Here is a 21,379-nt window from a genome sequence, read left to right as displayed (position 1 = left end):
ATACACGAGGGCTGAGAAATGAAGATGCAGACAAGTGAAGTTGTTGGGGTTGGATTTATATGAAGCTTCTACAGAGGGGAAAAAATAGTTTCTTGTTGGAAGAAGGGTTCGCTGGGGTCAAGAAGACGCTCAATATGAGTTATGCATCTTGCTCAACTTTATTAGTTTCTAACACTACTTATATAGAACCGATACACATGCACATTCGTAAAGCAGAAATATAATTGGTTAGTAGTCTCTAAATGCGCGCGGTTCTCACACCCCTAATTATCATGACTAAAATAAGCATTCTATCCATGTAGCTAATTGTGTTGCTGTGCTTCAGCCTTGTAGTTTGTTACTCCCTATTTTCCCATACCGCTCCCTCTCTTTCTTGGCCCTGCACCTGCTTTCCCAGCAGCTGTAGCTTGTTACAGCCACGGCCTGTTGGCACAACATAATTACTTGGTCTCAGGATTCAAGAATAGCTCAAGGCTACCTTTCTTGTTAACTTCAGCACAGCAACTTCAGCACAGTTCTGATTACAGGCCAATTCTAATACCAGGCCTGGATTGTGCAGATCTTCAGAGATTCTAAGGCCATGCTTCTGCAGCCATTCTTCTACAGTTTCTCTTTTAGTTGCTATCTAGATTGAAGAGTATTAGTAATGTCCAGCTGTTGATTTCTGTATGTGTTTTGAGGGTTCTGAGGGGCCTGCCTGCTCCTCAAAGTTCATGTCAGACGGTGACCTTAAGCTTTCCCTTCTCTTTTATGATATGTAGCCACGCTCCAGCAGTACTGTCAATCATTTTAATCTGTGACTTGCTTTGTATTCTTACTACCAAAATAACAGGCTCCTTTTGAAGATCGTGTGTGTGTGTGTGTGTGTATATATATATATGAGCTATCCAGAATTTTGTAAACCTAATCTATCAGTATAAAGGCAGTTGTTATTCGAAAACGAGCTCAGTAAGAAGACTACAAGAGGATGTGATTCAACATACTCTTAAAGTGTATCTCAAAAGAGCTTTCATATATTTGTATTCATTTAATTGTATTTGTATAGTGAAGAAACAGAACAAAGAACAATCTAATACGAAGTCCTGCCTTCAGTCACCAGAGTAATATTTGCAGTCATACTATGGCTCTTAGATCACAACAGATTTCTTTGGGTTTTGTTAGAAAAAAATACCTGATTGCAGTGTGTGCTTGTGTATTGTTCAAGGAAGAACAATACCTGAGCCTTTTTTATGTGTTAGGAAACAGAAATCCTCATGAACAGCTGCTGATAGTTGAAGGTGCTCAGCTGAGAAAGATGACGAGAGGTTCATCATCTGCGCAGATGCCTGCTGGTGGCAGGCAAAATTTCATACCTTTGGGTTCAATCTAAAGACGGGCCTAATTGTATAATAAAATAAGTTAAAGGCGTATTTCATGTTCTTAGAACTTTCTTCATGCTAATTTAACTGTTTCTTTAGGGCATGGTTGGACAACTGCAGCAGGAGCTTGCTGATGCACCTAAAAAGCAATCTATGCCAGAAGCTTCACTTGAAGTTACTACACGCTACCACAGTGACCTGGAGAGAGACAAGCTGCACTTGCAAAAGGAGTTGGAAAAAAAGTTGAAAACTAATGTCCTTAATGTCTGTAACTATATGAAGAAATCTGACTGTAGCTGCTGAAAGTAGGAGCAAATGTTGTACTTTTGCACGACGTTTTGCAGTGTTCTTACGAAAACTGAAGTATAGAGGGAACCAGAGGAGCTTTGCAGGAAAGCTGTAGGGTGATTTTGTGTGTGTGTGTGCATGTCATCTTATCCCCCAAAGTTGTAACCTCATCCTGTCACTTCTAGAGTATTCCTTCTTCCCACCAGCTCCAGCTGCTGTTCTTGGTTATGGTTCCTAAGGTGTGTTTTACACTCCACATCAACCTTGGCCATAGGTCTTGGATGGGTGGAGGAGAGCTTAGGCCTGTTTCTGTGTGAGTTACTGCATTCTCCTGCGCTCTTGTCTTTTCCGGCCACCTTGCTTTTTCTTCTGCCACTGTTGCTTTCACAGATGCAGAAGCAGAACATGCTGGCTCTGACATCCAAGGACTTGCACAGCAGGTGGGAGGAGCACTTGAAGTCACGATCCCACCTTGGAAGAGCACATTGCTCATCTTGACAAGGAAAAGGCTGAACTGCTGGAACAGGTGAGCCCAGAAAATTCTCTGGGCACCGAGCCAATACCCAGGAGAACCACATGCACCTTCTGGTCAGGTTCTTACATACTCATTGTTTTCTGTTATCCCTGCCATTCAGGCTGCGAGTACCTTATCGTTTGGGGGTCACGGAGGAAGCAAATAAAAGCTAGATGGGTATCTTTGTGTAAGTTCTGGAGTGGCTCTGTTGGGAAGAGTTCCCAGTTACTCCCTCTCGGAAGAGAGGGGAGTAACGCAACCATCACTTGGAACAACTCTATGAAGTTGGCCTTGCCCAAGGTCACCCCCTGAAGCCTGTCTCAGGCTCAGGAGTTAAGCAGGAGGCAGTTGGGGGTTTGCTTTTCGGAATGGTGTCTTTGCTTCCCAGGGCACAATGCAGTGTGAGGTGATGCAGAAAAAATGAATGCAGTAACTAATTGCTTACTAGTAGCTGACTCAGTCCGTCTTTCCTGGTCTTGGAGACCCAGAAGCAGAGTTCCCAGAAGTGCTTTTGAGGTTGCTCTGGGTGATAGATTCTAGTTTTTAGTTTTGCATCCTTTCTGGCTAATAATAAACAAATAGTGCCCATTGTGCCCGTAATACTATATCCACAGGACCCATCAGCACCCTCTTATCTTCAAAGCCTGAAACTGAATTTCAGCCCAGCCAGCTACCAAGTCCCTGCCAACTAAAACTGGGTAATCACGGGGGGGAGGGTAATACCATTCTGAAACATTTAATATTTCACAGGAACTGTAGAGTCTCCTGGTCTTGGCTGTGGAGTGACCTGTAATAAACCCAAGTTTTTGTGGCTGAGCATGCATGCACTTGAAAAAACACTGGAGAAGAAATACTTCCTCCTGGAAAGAGCAGAGATGGATTGTGTTTACTGTGTATTGCCACCTTGTAAATAAAATCCTGCCTTTCTTCTAATGTCTGGAAGAAAACAAATACACTCAATTAAAAAATGCATTTTGCTCTCCATTCCCCCATTAAATGGTCAGACTGATTACAGAGGTACTCTTGAAATGGCTGCTGCTCATAGCCATTTCCCAAAACTCATAGAATTCAGGTTTTGCAACCTGAATTTACTTGGATGTGTTTTCAGCAAAAGTCTTTTTTCAGTCTTTAAAAAAAAAATATTATTATTATAATTATTATAGTTCTTCCTTCTAGAGATCACGTCTGCAATAACGGAATGCTGCTAATACACTGAGGATCAGCTAAAGAAAGTGACTGTACATCAGCCACTTTGGTCGGCGAGAACACTGCCAGAGCGAACAGACTTGATAAAGCTGTGAAGGCTCATTCCAGAAAGGAAAATGAAGGTTCTAGGAGCTGTACCATTATTAGCGATGAAGAAAAAGAAGGTGTTTCAAAGGGCTGAATCTCCTCCCTAAAAAGTGGTACTAGATTCCTGTCCTGTTGTAATCAATATTTTCAGCGCTAATCACAGTGAAGTGTGTCCCTCTCTCTGATTTAGGATTTCTTTCCCATCTCTCTGTTTTTCACAAACTCATTGGCAAGAGACAGTTTCTAAGAGGAAGTAGTGTGCTGGCAAGGTGTTCCATGAGTCAAACCATCTAGGGTATACTGGACTGTGACATCACCCCAAAACCTTATGGTACTTATAATAAGGTTTCACCACGCTGAACTACCTAGCGGCATCACCGCAGCAGTACAAAAGTTGGGAACCATCCTCCTAATCTATACCAAAGGCATGACCTGTCTTTTGATTTCTGGACCACGTTTCCATACCCTCAGTGCGCGTTTGTGTTCTTTTGTGGCAGTGCCAGCTCAGCCACATTTACTGGAAAGTAACTTTCTGACCCTGTCCTGGCAAGGCAGGTAACTAGATGATGCCTACAGCCCCCCCCCAGCCCCCCTCCCGCTATATTAACCCTTGCTGTTCGTTCCTTTGGCATCCATTTGCCCAGGGCTAACGATGGCACACAAGCAGGACTGCTCAACAAACTAGGAGGCGAATTGCTCGCAGAGCTGTTTTGGCCATAACTCCCTGACGAGATGCCCTTGCCCTGAACGACAAGCGCTTTCCCAGTTTGAGCCATTTTCTTTTAAAACCAACTAGACCGAGCCCCCCAGCGTGCTCGCAGCGCGGGCCCCGCTGGGGCCAGCGGGGAGCTGCTGCTGCCCGGTACGCCGGCACCCCCCCGGGCTTCCCGACAGCTGCCCGAGTGCTCTGCGGGGGGCGCAGCGCCGCCGCCACCCGCCGGGCCTCTCGCTGCCCCCGGCCCCGCTCGGCAGCGCCGCGGCCGAGCACCGCGCGGGAGCCACCGGGCACCGCGGGGCAGGAAGTGACGTCACTCGCGCTGGACTCGCGCTGGACACGCGCCGGAGCAGACCCCGCCCCCGCCAGCAGAGCCCGCGCTGAGGGAGGCGCTGTCCGCCGCTGCCGCGCTGAGGAGCAGCCTGTGCGCTCGGCTTCCCGCCCTCTGGTGGTTCGCTCTGTAGAAAACCGTACCGGGCCGCTGCCCGGGGCCCCGATCCCCCGTCCCTGCCCCGGGGGCCCCCCGATCCCCCGATGCCCAGCCCCGGGACCCCCGATCCCCCTGCCCCGGGGTCCCCCGATCCCCCGATGCCCAGCCCCGGGACCCCCGATCCCCCGGTTCTGCCCGGGGCCTGCCGCAGCCCGCCGCGTGCCTCCCGCCGTCTCTTCCCTGAGGCGGGACCGTGCCGCGGGATGAAGAGGTTTTTCGGGTTCGGGAGGAAGAAGAAGGGGCGGCCGGCAGCGGCCGGCAGCTCCGCCAAGCCCTTCCCCACCGGTGCCTACGAGCTCCGGCTGAAGGACCTGGGCAAGCTGCACCGTGCGGCCGCCCGTGGCGACCTGGGTCAGGTGCGGCAGAGACTGAAGAAATACGGCATCGACGAGCGGGACACGGCGGAGCGGTAAGCGGCGGGGGGCAGCAGCGCCGGGCGGTGCTGGGGCGGGGTGTGGGGGGGTTGCGGGCAGCGCCGGCACCCGCAGGTGCAGCTGCAGCCACCGGCAGCTCAAGGGCGCTGGGAGCCAACGGCAGCGTCGCTGCGGGGAGCCTCAGCCTGGGCGGGGAGCCAGGGCTGTGCTGCCAGGAGCCCTTGGAGTCGGCCGAGCATCCCCCGTCTTGTCCCGGTCTTGCCCCGGCCCCCTCCGTGCCCTCGTTCCCGGGGGTGTTGCCTTGCCTGGGGGCGCAGGAGCGGCAGGGGGGCGGCAGCAGCCTGGCCAGGGCGGGTTGCAGAAGGAGCCTCAGGGCCATTCTCCAGGCACGCTTGGAAGGCAGAGTGCATGCACCTCGGAGGCCTCAGCGTGTGGGGTTAGTAGTTGAGCTGAGCAAGCTGCACTGCCTCAGCTGGGAGTAAAAGAGGGGTAAGCACTGCGTTTAGGAAAGGGTAAATGTGCTGTGTATTGGTGCTGTGTGGACGGTTGCCCGATGTGCCTTTTGTGACTCTGATGTTGCAGCCAAAGCAACATCAGTCTGATTTTAGGTGGCAGTTACTTTGCTGTTTGCTCTGTGGCCTTGGTACAGCTAATTAGTGCCTTGGATTGGAAAATCTGGGCAGTGCCATGCAGAGGAAGCTGCTGCTTCTGGCAGGTGTTAGGATGTGTGCTTTTGAGTCGAGCACAGCAAGTACTTGGCAGTTGTATCTTAAGGAGAAGCCCTGGGCTGCAGCATAGCTCCTCATGATCCACCGTAAGCCTAAGGGAATCAGCTGAAGGTTTTGGGTCTTGTATGTGTTGAGCTGTTAATGCCTTTTCTGAAAAGACTCTGAGTCAAAACATCCATGACATTCAGAGGAGATGCTGGTTTAATCAGAGTACTTCAGTATCCTGGGCTGTCTTTTCTGAAGACTGGACTTTTGCCAGCCAGCTAGCTTATTGCCCTGAAAACACCTGGAACTGTCTAGATTTGTAGGAAAAGCAATGAAGAATGCAGTCCGTCAGCACGTGGGCTGTGTGCCTGAGTGTTGCCAGCCAGTATTAGTTTATGCAGCTGGAGGGTGGGTGATGCTGGCTAAGGTGGCTCGAGTGCACTTTTGTGCATACTTAAGCTGCCAGAGTCAAGGTGCTCGATGGCATTTATGGAAATAGTTCTGAAAGTCTCTCTCTTTTTCTTCTTACTGCCTTCCCATTCACTGTGGCTGATTCAGTCATCAGTCAGTCACCAGCTCTTAGCAGACCCTGGTATGAAATTGAGCTAGTTTTTGTGTTTCAAGCTCATCTTGTCTAGAAAGCTTTGTTTCCTCTGGAAAGGTTTCCTTCTGTGTGCCAGGCTATTGTATTGTCAGTGTTATAACAGGACAAATAAAGTCACAAACTGTAAAAAAACCAAGCCGGGGGGGGGGGGAGGGGAGAAAAGGCAGTGTACTATGATGAGCACTGTGGTGGTTTTGCCATGATAATGCCCAGTGCTGAAAAGCTGCTGAAAAGCGTGGCTGAGAGCAATTCAGTGGACAGAGCCTGCCTGCTTGCTGCAGCCACTGCCCTCTGTACCAGCCATGGGGGTTGCAAGGCCACCTGTGCCCTCTTAGTGCTTGTGGGTGTGATGTTTGTTGTGAGTGACCACTGGATACAGCTGCATTTCAGGGCTTCATAGTGTTGGAAGACTTGGTATCATTGGAAATAGAGGTGTAGAATAGGAAATAATGCAAAGTAACGGCAAAAATGTGTGCATTGGTTGTATGAATATCTCAGGTTTGCTCCTCAGGATTTCCAAAAGCAAAATCCTGCACCAGGAGCATGGCAAGTATCACACATACAAGTTCCTTCCATAAAGTGGGTCCTGTAGCCCATAAGACCTCCCGAAAGTGTGCTTGATGCAGCATCAGTTAGGAGCAGGCAGCTTTCAGAGGTGGTCTAGCAAAACCCTCAGCCTCACTGACAGAGACGGGCAAAAGTCAGCACAGAGTTGGAAGCACTGCAGGCACAATGCCAGCTAGTCACGGATCCTGGGTCAGAGCTCATCGCTAAGGGAGATTTACCCTGTCAGCTGCCTGTCAGACTGAACTCCAGCGCTTTTCATTGCTTGGCTTGTAGCTGCTGGGTTGTCGGCTCAAGGGCCATTCAAAGTGCGTACTGCCAACCTGCTGTTTCCCAGTGGGGTTGTTTCGTGGCTGCTCAGCATCAGCAGTTCTCTTCTACTCTGTAGGTGATCAGCGTAGCAGCAGGAGCAGGAACAGAATCTGGGCAGTGTCCCCAGGGCTGGGTGGCAGAAGAACTTTGGTGTTACTGGAGGCCTCTTGCAGGGACAGGCAACCCTGAACACTGGTGTTCTCTGCCAGCCTGTTCCCTGAGTGGATCTTCTGTGGAGCACAGCAGGCCTTGCTCCAAGCAGAGCCGTCTCCTGTTGACAGACTGAGAGGCTTGGTTGAGGAGGACAGCAACAAGTCCACAAGTTTTCTGAAGGCTTTTCTGTTTGCAGAGCTGATAGTGACTACTTCACGTCTGTCATGCTTCCTAGTGGTTGGTAGTAGCAGCTTTCAGATGATTGTGGACTCCTTCATAACCAGTCCTGGTTAGCTTTCAGATAATCTCAGTCAGTCATTTCTTCAGAGATGAAGAATCCTGCATGTTTACATGGAAATTTCTCAAAAAGTGGTGGTAGTTGCTCTTGAGCTACTCCTCTGTCAATGCTCCAGTCTGTTCCCTGTCTGTAGCAAGACATTACAAATTCTTTGAAGTTTTCTGTATTTCTCTCATCCTCATCTTTGTTGCAGTGGAGGAGGATGTCAGCTGCCCTGTAACAAGTATCTGTGTTACAGATTACTGTGTTTCTGCATCACCTGCCACTGCATTTGTGTACCTCTCCCTTTCCATTCCCACTTAGCCAGGGAGCTGTTGTGCTCCTGTCTCAGCAAGGTACCAAAACAATTGCAAGACTAGTTGAGCTTTCCTAAATACAGAGAAGGACCTACCTGCAGTGATGTGGTTCAGAACCAGTGCTGGTGTTCCCCTCAGTTCTTGAGGAACTGTGGGATTGTTACTGCATCACCTTCAAGGGAGGAAGGTCCCAGCTGTTTTCTAGCTTGTCTTCTGCTCTGTTGGGACAGGTGTCCTGCAGAGCAGCAGGTGCTTTGCTTTTGCACAGAGTGAAGCTTGTGCTGATTTGTGCCTCTGATTTAGGGGGAAACACATGCAAGGACTTTCTGGGCAATTTCTTTCAGTATAAGTAGGCTGGTTAGTTGACATCAGACCTAAGATGTTCCGTAGTTTGAAGGAGTGTTTTGGTTTTTGTTGTTGTTGTTGGTTGTTTTTTTTTTTCCCTCTGGCAAGGCTTTAACTTGAAGAAAAGAGTTTCATTTTCTTATGCTGGTCATGTATTATGGAAACACAGTATTCCCTCCCTGGAGAGGACTTCCTCTGTAGTAGGCTTATTATGACTATTGTAGTTATACATATCTGAAGGATCAGGTATTACTTTCCTGTACTCAGGATTACAGTGTTCTGTCTGGTTTGCTGCATGTTATGGGGGGCACTTTGGTGCAAGTGAGTACTTGGTTTTGTTGCAGTAGTAAGCAAGCTAGAGAAAAAGCAGAAATTCTTGAAGTGCAGGGAAACGCTAATACTCTTTGTATAAAGCCCATCTACATCTCTGATACTTCTGGCACATGAATAATTACAGAACTTAGAGGGTTGCTTGCCATAGTTCTCAGATTCCCAAACTCTGGTCTTTTTTGCTGCACCACAGGTGTAGTCCTGCTGGAGGCAGTGACTAACACCTGGGCACAGGAATCTGTGCAGATTAAGTTCTAGAGTGAAGGAAATGGCACCTTACTAAGCAGATGCTGCGGAGGGGTTTTGCTGGCCAGTCTCGGGTGTTTGGTGCACAACTGCTGTTACTGGTAACGGAATGAGAAATCATTTCTTAAGCTTGCTTTGTGCAAAGTGAAACTTGTGGTCATATCAATTTATCAGAGCCTGAAATTATTTCTCTAGTTGTCTGTTTGTGCTAATTTAATATGTTTAATTTTTAGGACACCTCTGCATCTTGCTTCTGCGAATGGCCATGTGAATGTTGTTACATATCTTGTAGAAAACAAGTGTAAACTAAATCTTTCTGACAGTGATAACAGATCGCCGCTGATGAAGGTATGTGGAATATGTTATGCTCTTTCAAGTGGGGCTTGTCAACTGTGCATTAAATGAGAGGTGGCTGGTAGGATTCTTTACACAGCTCTGCGTTAGAAGCATGCATCTGGTAATCAGCGTGGAATAGGCATATGTTAGCTCAGCTTTGAAGGTGCTCTTATTTTCCAGCATTGGGAAGCTGCGGCAATTGTAACAGAGTCCTGGAAGTTCTTCCTTTTCTGTGTGTTGTTCCCAGGCAGTACAGTGCCAGCAAGAAGAATGTGTAGCTATTCTGCTGGAGCACGGTGCCAACCCACACCTGGCAGATGCTGACGGCAACACTGCCCTTCACCTTGCTGTCCGATCTCCTAATACAACTGTAGCGGGGCTGTTACTTGAGCATAATGCCAATATTGATGCTCGGAATAAGGTAAATTTTTGTGTTTGTTGAAGAAGCTCTTTCAAAAAGTTGTATTAGTCTTTCTCTTGTAGGGTTGGTTTTTTTTTTTTACTTTTATTTTTAAATGTATTTATCTGCCCTTTCAGGAGGGAAACACTCCGCTTATTCTTGCTATCTCTGAACATCATGAAGATATAGCAGAGTTTCTTCTGCAGAGAGGAGCTGATGTGCATGCTCGAGATCACTGTGAAAGGTGAGTGGTTTGTCAAAACTCTGCATGGGTCTCTTTAGTATTCTTTAGGTTGGATTAATCAGAGGCATGAGAGTGAGCTCTGAAAAAAACCCGGGGAGCCACATAGCAGCTATTTCTGTGTGACTTGTGAAAGAACATCTGCACTTGGCTGTTGTCATACCTCAGTGGGTGCTTTCCTCGTAGAGGATTACAAGAAGGCATTGTCTGTGGTGGCCCTTCTGGCAGGAAACATGCTGGTAGCTCAGCAGCACTGCCTCAATGTGAAAAAACATCTCCTGCATAGTGGCATAGTTTGTATGTGAGTGTTGTCTATGTGGAAGCTTTGTCTGAAGATTGAAGGTTTGGTTGTTTTGACTCCCTCTTGCATTTTATAGTTGCTCTTAATATTTAATGAAAACTGCTTTTTCTTTTGCTCATTCAGTAAAGAGTAAAGTAGTTCTTGAGAGCAAATAGGAATAAAAATAATTACAGTGTCTGTGTCAAATGATCTACTTCATAACATATTTTTGGTGTTTCAGAACCCCACTTATGACTGCAGCATCTGGTGGACAGCTTAATTTAATAAAAGTTCTTCTTCGATATGGTGCTGATCTTTTCCATAAAGACACTAACGGATGGACAGCTGAGGATTATGCTGTTACTCATGGATATTCTAGGTAAATTTTTGACTTTATTGTTAGAATAGGTTGTCAGCTGTCAGTGTGGCTTTTGAATGTTTTTGGTAATAGCAGCACGGTTTAATGGTGTGTTGAAAGCTGTCCTGAAGCTGTGCTCAGTGACGTCTTCTGATACGTATCGTTCCCTGTGTCTAGTATTAATCTGGATGTTGAAGAAAATTTCCACCCTGAATTGTCTGTAGATTTTAAGTTTTGATGCTAAACTTGCACCTGCCCAGTACAAGCTCTAAAACATGTCTGTATCCTACAGTTACCCAGAGGTAGAACGTGGCAAACTGAAATGCATGTCAGTCCTCTCCTCAGACCAGCACCATTGTCCTTACTGACTTCCACTACAATGAGCAGGAACTACCATCCTTTTGTTTCAGAGATCTAACATATCCCTTTGTTAAAGTCTTAAGCAGTTTCACCCCTCTTATGGATAGCTTTGTACCTGTGCGTATCCCTTCTCTGAGGTGGTTATGTGTGCTTAACAGCTAAGCTGAAAATACTGTGCCGAGCGGGAGCTAATAGCTTCGTAGGTGTGGATATGCACCTCTAGAGTGAACATGACTGTAGTGAATATTGAAGTAGGTAGTAGTCGTGCAGTAAGTTCTGTGTGTATTACTCTCAGTGAATGCATACAAGTATATGAATTCATACGGCTATGAATACGTGTAGGGTGGATAAGTGGCTGTTAACTGTTCTATTAAACTGTATAAGCAAGTATGTGGTTGTTTTTACCAAATATGTTTCTTCTCTTTCCCTATATAGTCTTTGTAAACAACTGGTGGCATACGCATTCCGGGGAGACAGAGACGAAGGTGGTGCACAAGGCGACACAGTACCTGGCATTCCTCACCGGGCCAGAGCTGCTGGCTTGACGTTGGGTGCACCTGCTGTGGACAGAGGAGGTAGGATCTTTAATCACGCAGGAGCTCACGAGGAAAATCACTGTGGCCTTTCCTTTAGGGGGTTTGTGTTGTCAGCGCTCACTGTGTTTGCCGTTGACTTTAGTGGAGGCATCAGGTGGGGTAGCGCAAGAAGCTTTGTGAATATGCTGACTTGTTGCTGGTTGGAGGTGCTTCTTGTCAGGGGTGAAGGCAGCTGCGGTTTGTGTGCTACGGGGCCACTTACCGGGTTGTTGCGTTCTGCCTGCCAGATTGCCCATCTGTACAGGTTTTCATACAGAGAGAGAAGGGGGACAGGGAAGGAACTAGGTGAGAGTGGTTTTGGTTTTGGGGTGTGTACTTGTACCTGTAGATGGCCATTCAGATTGTGAAAACGAATTGCAAAAGCAGTAGGTTCGTCCTGAGTAGTTGTTCATCTTCCTGTAGTTGGGAAGCAACAGATGAGTTAGCAGGACTGTACATGTCTTGTTGATATCCACTGAGTTTGTGCAGTGGTGTTTTAATATTAATAGTTTCACCTGCACTAAGCTGCTTTTAGTGAGTTATCTTATTTCTTAGCATCAGTTACGATTGTTTCTGTGTAGGTGCTGTAGAGACATACTTAGGAAAAATCGTCTTGGAAAAGTCACTTTGTTAGAAACAACAATGCAACTTCTGTGTGTACTGTATCTTCATGGACGTAGTTTGATTTCCAGTAAAAATAAATAACACTTTTACTTCCAGTAATTTTATGAAATAAATGTTAAAAAGTCCACATTAACCTGTGATCCAGAAAAACAATTGAATTGCCTTGTTATCAAAAAATCAGCTCCTTCAGTGAGTTTATTTTAAATTTAAAAGAAAACAACCGCTCCTTAATTTTTAAGATCCAGTCTATGCTTATGAGCTCATATAGCCCTAGAGGAATCTTAGAAAACTAATCTTTTAATATAGAACGAACTGTCTTGTACTTTACATCTCAGGCCCTACAGTGGGAAGTTCTATCCTTTCTGTTTTTTTTAAGGGTGTTACATCAGAACTTTGCGGCAAATGGGCAGCAGACAGTGTTCAAACACAGTTTATTACTCCTTTTATTTAAATATCCCGTGTTTTGCTCATATTTCATGACATATTTTTCCGAATTCACTTTTCCCAGATAGGGGAATTTAATTTAGAGCCAAACTTTGTTCCTTTGACTTAGGACTAGTTATTTTGATCTAGTCAGCGATGTGTAAAGTTTCTTGATAGACTGAAGGAAGATGCAGAGGTTTTTATATTTTATTTTATTTTTGGAAAGGGCTTGGTACAGGTAGTTTAATCAAGAAAATGTTGCTTTTACCCAAACAGCACTCTGTGGCTGCCTCCTGTGCACGTAGATAATTGCTGTGGTACCACATTGTGATGACTGACAGGCCTGGGTTATTTTAAAATATGTGGCTTGAAGAATAATACTGTTGTGTGATTCCAAAATTAATATGCCCTCAGGGAAATATGGGTTCTTGAACCAAGTAATTTTCTCAGTTCCTTGAAGACAGTAATACTACTAGCATAAGTCCACAATGTTATGGGAAATCCTCACTTGAAGAGGCCTAGTAAGTGTGAAGAGCATATTTATGTGGGTTAAGGACTTGGGAGGAGAAAGAGTGTGCTGTGGTCTCAAGCTGTTTATAGTAGGGCTTGTTTTTCTTGAGTAGTATGAATCTTTTTCTTCTTGTGCTCAGTCTCCTAGAAAATGACCCCAGCCTGTTGAGTGAGAGGGATTAGTAGCATGCAGGGAACACTTGGTGGCATTGATTCTGCAGTCTCTTGCTTGCACACACAAAGCACAGGTCCTGCATCCTGAGTCCCTTTGATAGGCTGCAGTAAAAGCTTTGAAGCCCCTGTTAGAGGAGAAGCTAGACTGATCTTGAGACAACGCAGGAATACCCACTTTGAATTCTTTGTTTTAATCTTGCTCTTCATTCCTGTTTTTCTGGGATCTTCAATGTAGTCCTTATTCCTTTTGCACTTGTTGAACATTCTTCAAAATACTCGCTTCTAGTGAGCAAGTCGGTATATTTAAGAGGTTGGCTCATGCTTATTTGAGTGTTTACTTTTTGTCAGAACATGAACCTTTTTGTTGATTGCAGACAGACTTGCAAAAACCTCTAAATGAATGGCTTCCACCTCTAGCATATCAAAAGACAGACTTTTCAGATTTGAAGTTGGAATTTCTTTGGCAAAAAGTAATTACGCATTTTTTCTAAAAGCGAGGGTTCAGATTTCTAGTATGTCTTCAGTGGCAGCTTTTTTTAGCTGCTGCACTGCATATTGGTGTATTGTTCCTACAGAAACCATTGGTTTTTCGTCTTAGAGCTCTTGGAAAAGAAACGAGTGCTTCAGTGTGCTTTATATCTGCTGTATCACCTTTTAAGAAAATTGAGAAATGGAGAAGGAATGAGAAACAATCTTGAGGTCCTTTTTTTAACTCTTACATGTGTGTTTTTGATAGGAGTCCTCTTGCCACATCCATTCCATGTATTTGTGGTAACATCAATATAAGCAGGACTCCCTGTTGCTCTGAGGCAAATGTTATGGCCTTGTCACAAAGACATTTGGTGTTGGGTAGCTGCAATAACAACCACACCATTCATTGATATAAAAAATCAAATTTTACTAAGTAGGATGGGTAGAGCAGGCGGATGGTGATTTATATTCTAAAGCTTCTGTTCCACAACACATAGACACGCGTACACACACAAGCACACATGCATGACACTCACACCAGTCAGTGCACCCGTTCTGGTCCAGTTGTGGCCTGCCCTGTAGCCCTGGGGGAACAGGGTATTCACTCTGACTGCTTGTCAAGCCTGCGTTCTGGCTGGTGGCATAGCTTCTCTATGTGAACAGTTCAGCATGGTCAAATCAATATATGCAGGGCTTTTACCTTCAGACTGAGGTAGGAGGGGGCTGTGTTTGCATCAGGCACCATCTGACACAGCTGGCTAGTGTATCTCCAAAGTTTGTTGGCACCTACAGATTTTTGGGATGCTTAGACGGAGGGATTTTAAGTGTGCTGTACGTATAAAACACTCTACAAATATGAAGGAATTGCATTGGCAGTCAGTGCTGGGCAAGGACTATTCAAGCTGAGAGAAATACAAAGTTGGCAGTACAGTAAACTGCCAAGAATCTGTTTCGGTGTTTCAAAATATTGGAATATAGGTATTCTACAATGGAGCAAGTAAATTAAGTTACATTGTTTGACACTGTCCCTTAAGAGTAGAGTTCTGTAGGTTGTGATAGGTTTGGCTTCTACTTCTTGTAACTGTAGAGTAGGCTGACGGTCACAGTACATTCTCCCATTGCTACAGCTTTGTTAATGTACTGGTTAGGTTTTCCAGATTTCTGGGAATTCACATTTATTCTGGTGTCCTTGTTTGGTCTGTCCTTGACACGCCTTTCCCTAAACGGATATAGGAATGCCACAATCTCCTAGCCAGACATCAAGAACAGGAAAACCAAAGAAAGGTATTCTATACAGTAGCATTTCAACTATGGAACATGTTGTGTGATGTACAAATACTAACACACCTGTGATGTTTATTATCTTGGAGGTCTCTATTCTGATGGTTTTGGTTTTATAAATTAGGTTTGAGAGCAGGCTTTGGGCGCTTTTGTTTGCGTGTTTTGCATGGGTCCTTTATTACTGAATTGAGTGATAGCTTTGTGTCATTAGTGATAGAAGAGCATTTTTTTTTAATATTATTTACTGTTACTCCAAAATGAAAATGGACTTCAATTAAAGTAGAAACAAGTGATCCCTAGATACTACTTTTCTAGATCCCATTTCTACAGTAGGGCATCAAGATCTGTCTGAAAACTATCTCATAAACTTTCTCTCTTGCTTTTTAAAGGAGAATGGGAACTGGTTTTGATCATTGCTTAAAGTTACTATCCATGGAAAGCAAAAGTTCAGATAACTTACTCAACATGATATGCCCTTTGTTTTCTTTTCCTTTTAATGATTTTGTCTAAGACCTCGGTTTGGCTGTCATCATACAACTTTATGGAAGGCCGCCAATCTCCTATTTATAAGCAACTTCATTTTGTGATGATAGTTAACGAGAACTAATTATCGAGGAATTGAGGAATGCTGAAATGGATACGATGTGGAGGTTCTATTTGTTGTTTTTTTTCCTTTCTGTCCTGGGAATTGAAGAGGCCTTTTATTTCATCTTAGTTGTTGGTAATTGAGAGGTTTTCGCACTCTTCAGGCTGGATTCCTAGAGTTCAGGTTTCTTTAGTACGTCAGTGGTGTGCTAGAGTGCGCTGTCGTTGAGTTTGCAACATGTGCATCTGGGCCACGCTGCCATTCAGAGGGATCTTGACAAGCTGGGTAAATGGACTGTCAGGCCTGTCTTAACAGAATTCAACAAGGGCAGATGCCAAGTCCTGCACATGGAAAGGAACAACCGTTTGCTACAGCACGTGCTGGAGCTGCCTGGCTGGAGAGCTGCTTTGCTGGGAATAGCCAGAGGGTCTTGGCAGAAAGTGAGCTGAGAATGAGCCAGCAGGGTGCCCTGCCGGCTGAGAAGGTTAACGGTGTCCTGGGCTGTATGAAGAGCAGCATAGCCAGGGGACTGAGGAAGGGGATTGTACGCTGCTACCTGGCAGTCCCTGGGTTGTGTCCAGCTCCCTGGGTATAATTTTGAGGCCCCAGTGCAAGAGAGAGTGGTCTTTCATCCGTGAGCGAGTTCAGTGGAGGGCCATCAAACTTTGCCAGGAGCAGGACTACTTGCCTTTTGGGGAGAGACTGGGGGAACTGGGCTTGTTCAGTGTAGAGAGGAGATGACTTTGAAGGGGACCCAGTAGCAGCTTCCAGTACGTGTATGGAGAAGACAGAGACAGGTGCCTCCCAGTGGTGCGTCACATGAAGCAAAGGTACAAGAGGCATAAATGGAAACAAGAATTTCTAATGGAATGTGGGCAGCTTCACCATGGTGAGAACAGTAAAACAGAGAGGTTGTGCAGTCTCCCTCCTTGAATGGTTCAAGATCAGAGTGGAAAAAGCCCTATGCAGCCTCATCTGACCTCAGAGCTGAGTCCGCTTTGAGGAGGCGGTTGGCTGAGAGACTTGCCGAGGTCCCTTGTGACCTGATTTATCCTGTGATCCTGTGTGCAAGTTGCTGTCTTAACATGGATGAAAGCTTGGAGCGTAGTATAGATTGCCCTGGTTACGCCTGTCTTGCCTGTTGAATACCCTTTTTGGTACAGCATAGAGAACTGCTGGGGATTTTTCTGCCTGAGGATAGGCATTAGATCTTGGTTATGCTTTTTGATGTTTTTTACCTTTTCAGGATAACCTGTAAGTGGGTAGAGCACCAGCTAGTATAGTATATAAACCAGTAAAATCTCTGTCAACAGTGTGTGCTTGTGTGTGCAGTATGAGTACTTCAGCAGTTCATTTATTTACTGTCTTGCTAAAGCACCAGTATTTTGTTAACTGTTTATTAACACAGCATATTCATGCTATGCTGGGGGTTTTTTTAGTTTAGAGGTAGTTCTTAAACTTTTAGGTATAAAAGTTCAAAGGAGATATAACTCTAGTCTTTTTTGTTTTGTCAATTCAGTGTGACTTGAAAAAGCAGTTGTTTGGAAATGCATGCATTCATTCATGCTGTCTTACGTTAAGTTGACTCCCCAAAGTTTCATTCTGCTATGACATGTAGAGTTGTCCAGGTTAAATGTTTGTATGTGCTGGTTGATTTTTAGCATGCCAAATCTAATTTCAACATGTCAATTAATGTTTGCACAGCAATAGATGACTTGTCGCAAGGAGACTCAATCAGGTAAGACTTTAAACATACCCAGCACATACCTGAGGAATGATTGGAGAGACACAGTACTCATTTTGCTTTACTTTTTAAGAAGCTTGGAGAAAGAGGGGAGTGATGTCAGTTGGCATACTTCTGAGGAAGAACTCGATTTTTCTCCCAAGGTATGGTGTACTTACAGTAAATGTCCTATAAAAATAAGTGATCTGAAGGCAAGTTTTCTGGGGGATTGAAAGAAACTACAGTTCTAGCCAATATTGTTTTCTCCTTAGAAGCACTCTCTGACCTGCCAGCCTTTCTTCTGCTGTGAGTTTTTCCTAAAAGACCTGTAGCTGTGGCAGATCATGCAGTAGATTTGTGGTTTGAGGCAAAAGAGCCATAGGCGATGAGATAAACCACCACAGTTTTGTTTGTTCTTGGTCATTTGAGTCGGATTTTAAGTTTATAAGTTACTAATATAACCTTTTCTGTTCTTCCCCAAACACTGTTAATGTTTCCTGTAAATTTTGTGATAGAATCCTAACTGATAAAGGGCACTTTTTAATGAAGAGGTACTGAAATCCTTCATCACCTAGTTCTCCTTTCCTCCTCATCAGGTTACTCAAGAGTGCTCAGTGGATGAGTTACTCAAATGGGTCATCTTTTTTTCTTCTATTGAGATGGCATTCTGTGCTTGCATGTAATCTCACACTGCATGTTTTCCCTCTTTTTTTGAATGCTTAGGCAGTATTCTTTTTGTCAGCTACAAGCTCTCAGGCCTGCTTTTTTTGCTAGTGTTCTGAAGAATTATTAACTTCTGCAGTGATGTGTGGAGCATCTGTTCTGTTGCTCTGGGATTCTGCAGCGACGAGGAACCGGTGTTCTAGTTCAACCTACTCTGTAATACCAGAGGTGCAAGCATGTTTAGTTTTAACATGATTTCATTTTCTTGCACTGATTTAAATATAAATTATGCATTTTTTGGGCATGTTTTTGAAATTTCAGGATATTCTGGTAAGTGTACTTGCAGGGACTAATTAATGCATTAAACCTAGGGTTCTTAACAGTTACTTCCCTTGTGCACACTTGCAAGTAAGCATCCAGAAGCTGCGATCTTAAATATAACTGAATTTTACTGAAGTACTACAAATACTAAACCCAGATTTTTAGAACTGCTATGCATGTAACCATAGTTTTGGAAACAATTTTCAGAAGGGTGCCTGCATGGTATTTTGGGGGTGAAATACTCACTGAATTGCATATGTGAGGAGTGTTTTTGTAGTTAGAAGTATAGGATGGAGCCAACACCTGACCACTATCAAAAGGACAGCCTGATTACATTTAGTGTTCAAGATTTGATGTGACCAAAGGATTTGTTGTTGTCGTTAGTGTTCTAAAAAAAAAAAAAATAATTTATTTACAGAAGCTGCAGAAGCCAAATTTGACACTGTTAATGAATGTTTCCCAGCAGTTCAGGAAAAACAGTAAGCTATTTGGAAAAGATTGCATAGTATACTAATATATAAAAGTAGATTTGCTAAGTAGTTTCTTAAACAATTCTTTTCCTTTAGTAAATGAGAAAAGTAGCATTTTGAAAACACAGCACTTGGTCACTTCAGAAAAAATAAGTCATGTTGTTAAAATGAAGGTATTAATCCCCTCCTAAGCCTTTGTCCCTGGCCAAGTCCTTCCTCCATCCTGCCCATCCTTGACTTGGTTCCTTTTCCAGACATTCCCAGATTACTCCATTCATCTGGTAACATGCCTGTTGCCATTTACATAACTCCTTTTGTTGTTTTGACATAACTGCCATGTCTCCAAAGACGGTGAATAATGAAGTATCTTGCAAGTCGGTACCAAAGCAAACTGTCTTTCAAACTCTAAATAATTTGCAAGATAAACAAGAAAGTTGGAACAAGAAAAGCACGATTCAGGCGAAGTTTCACAGAAATGATGACTCCCTTTTTGCAGAATCTAAGATGACAAACTGGAAAAAAGAGACACCTCAGCTTCTCTCAGATAGTTGTGGTCTTAAGGAGAAAAAGTCAAGCTTCAGTAATGGCTTTGAAAGTGATAATAGTTCTTTGTCAGCAGGAAAAAAACCCAAGGCTTGAAAGTCAAAGACAAACTCTGTCTTTCTTGAACATGTAGATGATGAAGATACAGAAGAAGAGCAATGTGAAGTAGATAATAAAGTCTGTGAAGCACTGAAACAAGAAGGTGAACACTTGTGCTTGAATAGGCATGAAGAAAATGTAAGAGCAGCATTTCACTCAGGCACCAAAGTAAGTTATATAAGGATGATTCAATCACAAAGGTATTTTCTAAGGGTAATAAAGGTAAGAACCAAAAGGTAAACTGGATTTCTGTTGATATTTCACGTATATCCATCTTTTGATCATCCTTTTTTTTATATTAGAAAATGCCTTTACTCCTAACCAAAGCAGTTTCTTAGGTATAAGAATAATATTGGGCAGTATTTTCGATATTATTTTATTGGTTGCAGTGGTTTTGCAGGAAAACAAATAGGCAGTATAATTTTTCTGAAATAAATTCATTTTTTCTCAGTTGTATGTACAGTTTTTATCTGTCAAGATTTATTGCCATTTAGTAAAATACCTGGTGTGATGGCTGAAAGTGAGGAACCAAAAAGTTTGAGTAAGATTGAGAGCAGGAAGTTAGTGATTTTCCTGGAGCAAAGTAGAGGAAAAGGAGTGTGTTCCAAAACAATGTAACTGAAATGAAAGCTAGAGTTAGGCTGACATGAAGAATTGCTTCTCCGGAGCTTTGCAGAGCCAGGGCTAATGACTTAGGGCTAATGTCATTGCTGTCTCCTCAGAGATTCCCATGGAAAAACTGAAGGCCTTGTAAAACAAAGCTCAACAAAGTTTCCCTGTTGTCTTACACAGGAAAAGCATTTTTAAAGTTGTCAATGGGTGGCTAAGAAGGTGCTTGCTTCTGCTATTTCCAGCTGTTTGGTCAATCTCTTTTAGGAAAAATCACCTGAACAGGAAGAAGAGGAGAAGGAGCAGGAAAAGGAAGACACAGGTGAAGAGCTACAAAGTGCAGTTGTTGAGGGTGTGAAAAACTCTATTTGTAATGATAGCCATCAAGTCCACAGTGCTTCCAAAGACAACACTGGTGAGAGAAGTGAGTTAGTGAATACTGATCCCAGTTCTTCCTCTATAAATATTAATGCACAGTAAATGAACTGAAATGGTGATTGACTTCTGAAACAGTAAGCTTTTCCCTTGCCTGTGAACCCTAGTGGGCATTGGCAAGGAGGAAAGTAGCTTTTGTTCCTTTTCATTCGTTCCTGAAGAACAAATTGTGGCCTTGGATTCCAAACGATGCTACATGGAGCAGGTGTCATTCTTGGTTTTGTTGCTGTGTTCTCCCTGAAGCGATCAGACCAAAACGCACAGTTGAAAAAGAGGAGGATTAGAGAGTCTTGGGTGTGACAGTAGTATTCCCCTTTCTGGCAGACCATACTGTCAGACTGAAAAGTTGTGGTTGCTCTTGGCTGAAGCCTGGGAAAGATTTGAGTCAATCTGAGAGAAAGCTGTTCTGTTCCAGTGCCTCACCTTGTCCAGTTTTAAAACGTAGAAAGTCTCTCCAGTGCCACGCTTGAGTGTGCTCGAAAGCATTGCCATGTCAGTCAGGGCTGAGCACTCTGGTACTCACCTCAGGTCTTGGAGCAGGAGGAGAAGGCACACTTTCCACTGTGTGTCTCCAGAGAGTAGAGTGGTGTGGTAGATGTTACCAGAGCGTGTGTAGCTGCTGATCAAATGCTACAGAGCGGGCCTGGCAGAACCTGCTGTATTCCAGGTGTTGTGCCTATACATGCTCTTCTGTCTGTGCATTTTGCCATAAGCCTGCATTTGGCACAGTGTGAGTAGTCCTAGCTGAGGCTGGAACCAGCAGTTCCCCTCTGCTAGGACGGGTGCCCTCACTGGTCTCTAGCTCCTTTCCCGTTTTTTGTGTGCATGTCTCCACAAGAGTGAATCCTGAATCAGTTTTACCTAATGGACTAGCTTAAAACAGAGAAATGAAGATAGTTTAATCTGGCCAGGAACCTACTGAGACTGAGCCTTGCGTGTGTCTGGTAGAGAAGAGATTCGGATGTTAGCCCCCTGAGATAGAGACAAGTTGTGTGTTTGGGGTG

The 21,379-nt window shown here is 44.4% G+C and overlaps 1 protein-coding gene and 1 long non-coding RNA gene across 3 annotated transcripts; both read left to right on the top strand.

The window, feature by feature from the left end:
- Positions 1–4,702: 4,702 nt before the first annotated feature.
- LOC308071025 (uncharacterized protein) lies at positions 4,703–20,159 on the top strand (the record flags this gene model as incomplete). Its single annotated transcript, XM_080405888.1, has 2 exons — positions 4,703–5,067; positions 19,366–20,159. 2 exons carry the CDS (start codon positions 4,703–4,705, stop codon positions 19,367–19,369), a joined length of 369 nt encoding a protein of 122 aa, XP_080262014.1. The 3' UTR covers positions 19,370–20,159.
- Positions 10,321–18,655, top strand: LOC308070991. 2 transcript variants are annotated; one of them, XR_013930956.1, is made up of 3 exons: positions 10,321–10,529; positions 11,304–11,443; positions 17,217–18,655. It is a non-coding gene; the product is annotated as an uncharacterized lncRNA (long non-coding RNA). The 2 variants fall into 2 exon arrangements; XR_013930957.1 differs by lacking the exon at positions 17,217–18,655 and adding an exon at positions 14,803–16,305.
- Positions 20,160–21,379: the final 1,220 nt, after the last annotated feature.

This window comes from Falco punctatus (assembly GCF_963210335.1).
Source record: "Falco punctatus genome assembly, chromosome: 10".
NCBI lineage: Eukaryota > Metazoa > Chordata > Aves > Falconiformes > Falconidae > Falco > Falco punctatus.
The sequence above is the reverse complement of the archived record's forward strand: the minus strand, read 5'-3'. Positions and strand labels throughout refer to the sequence as shown.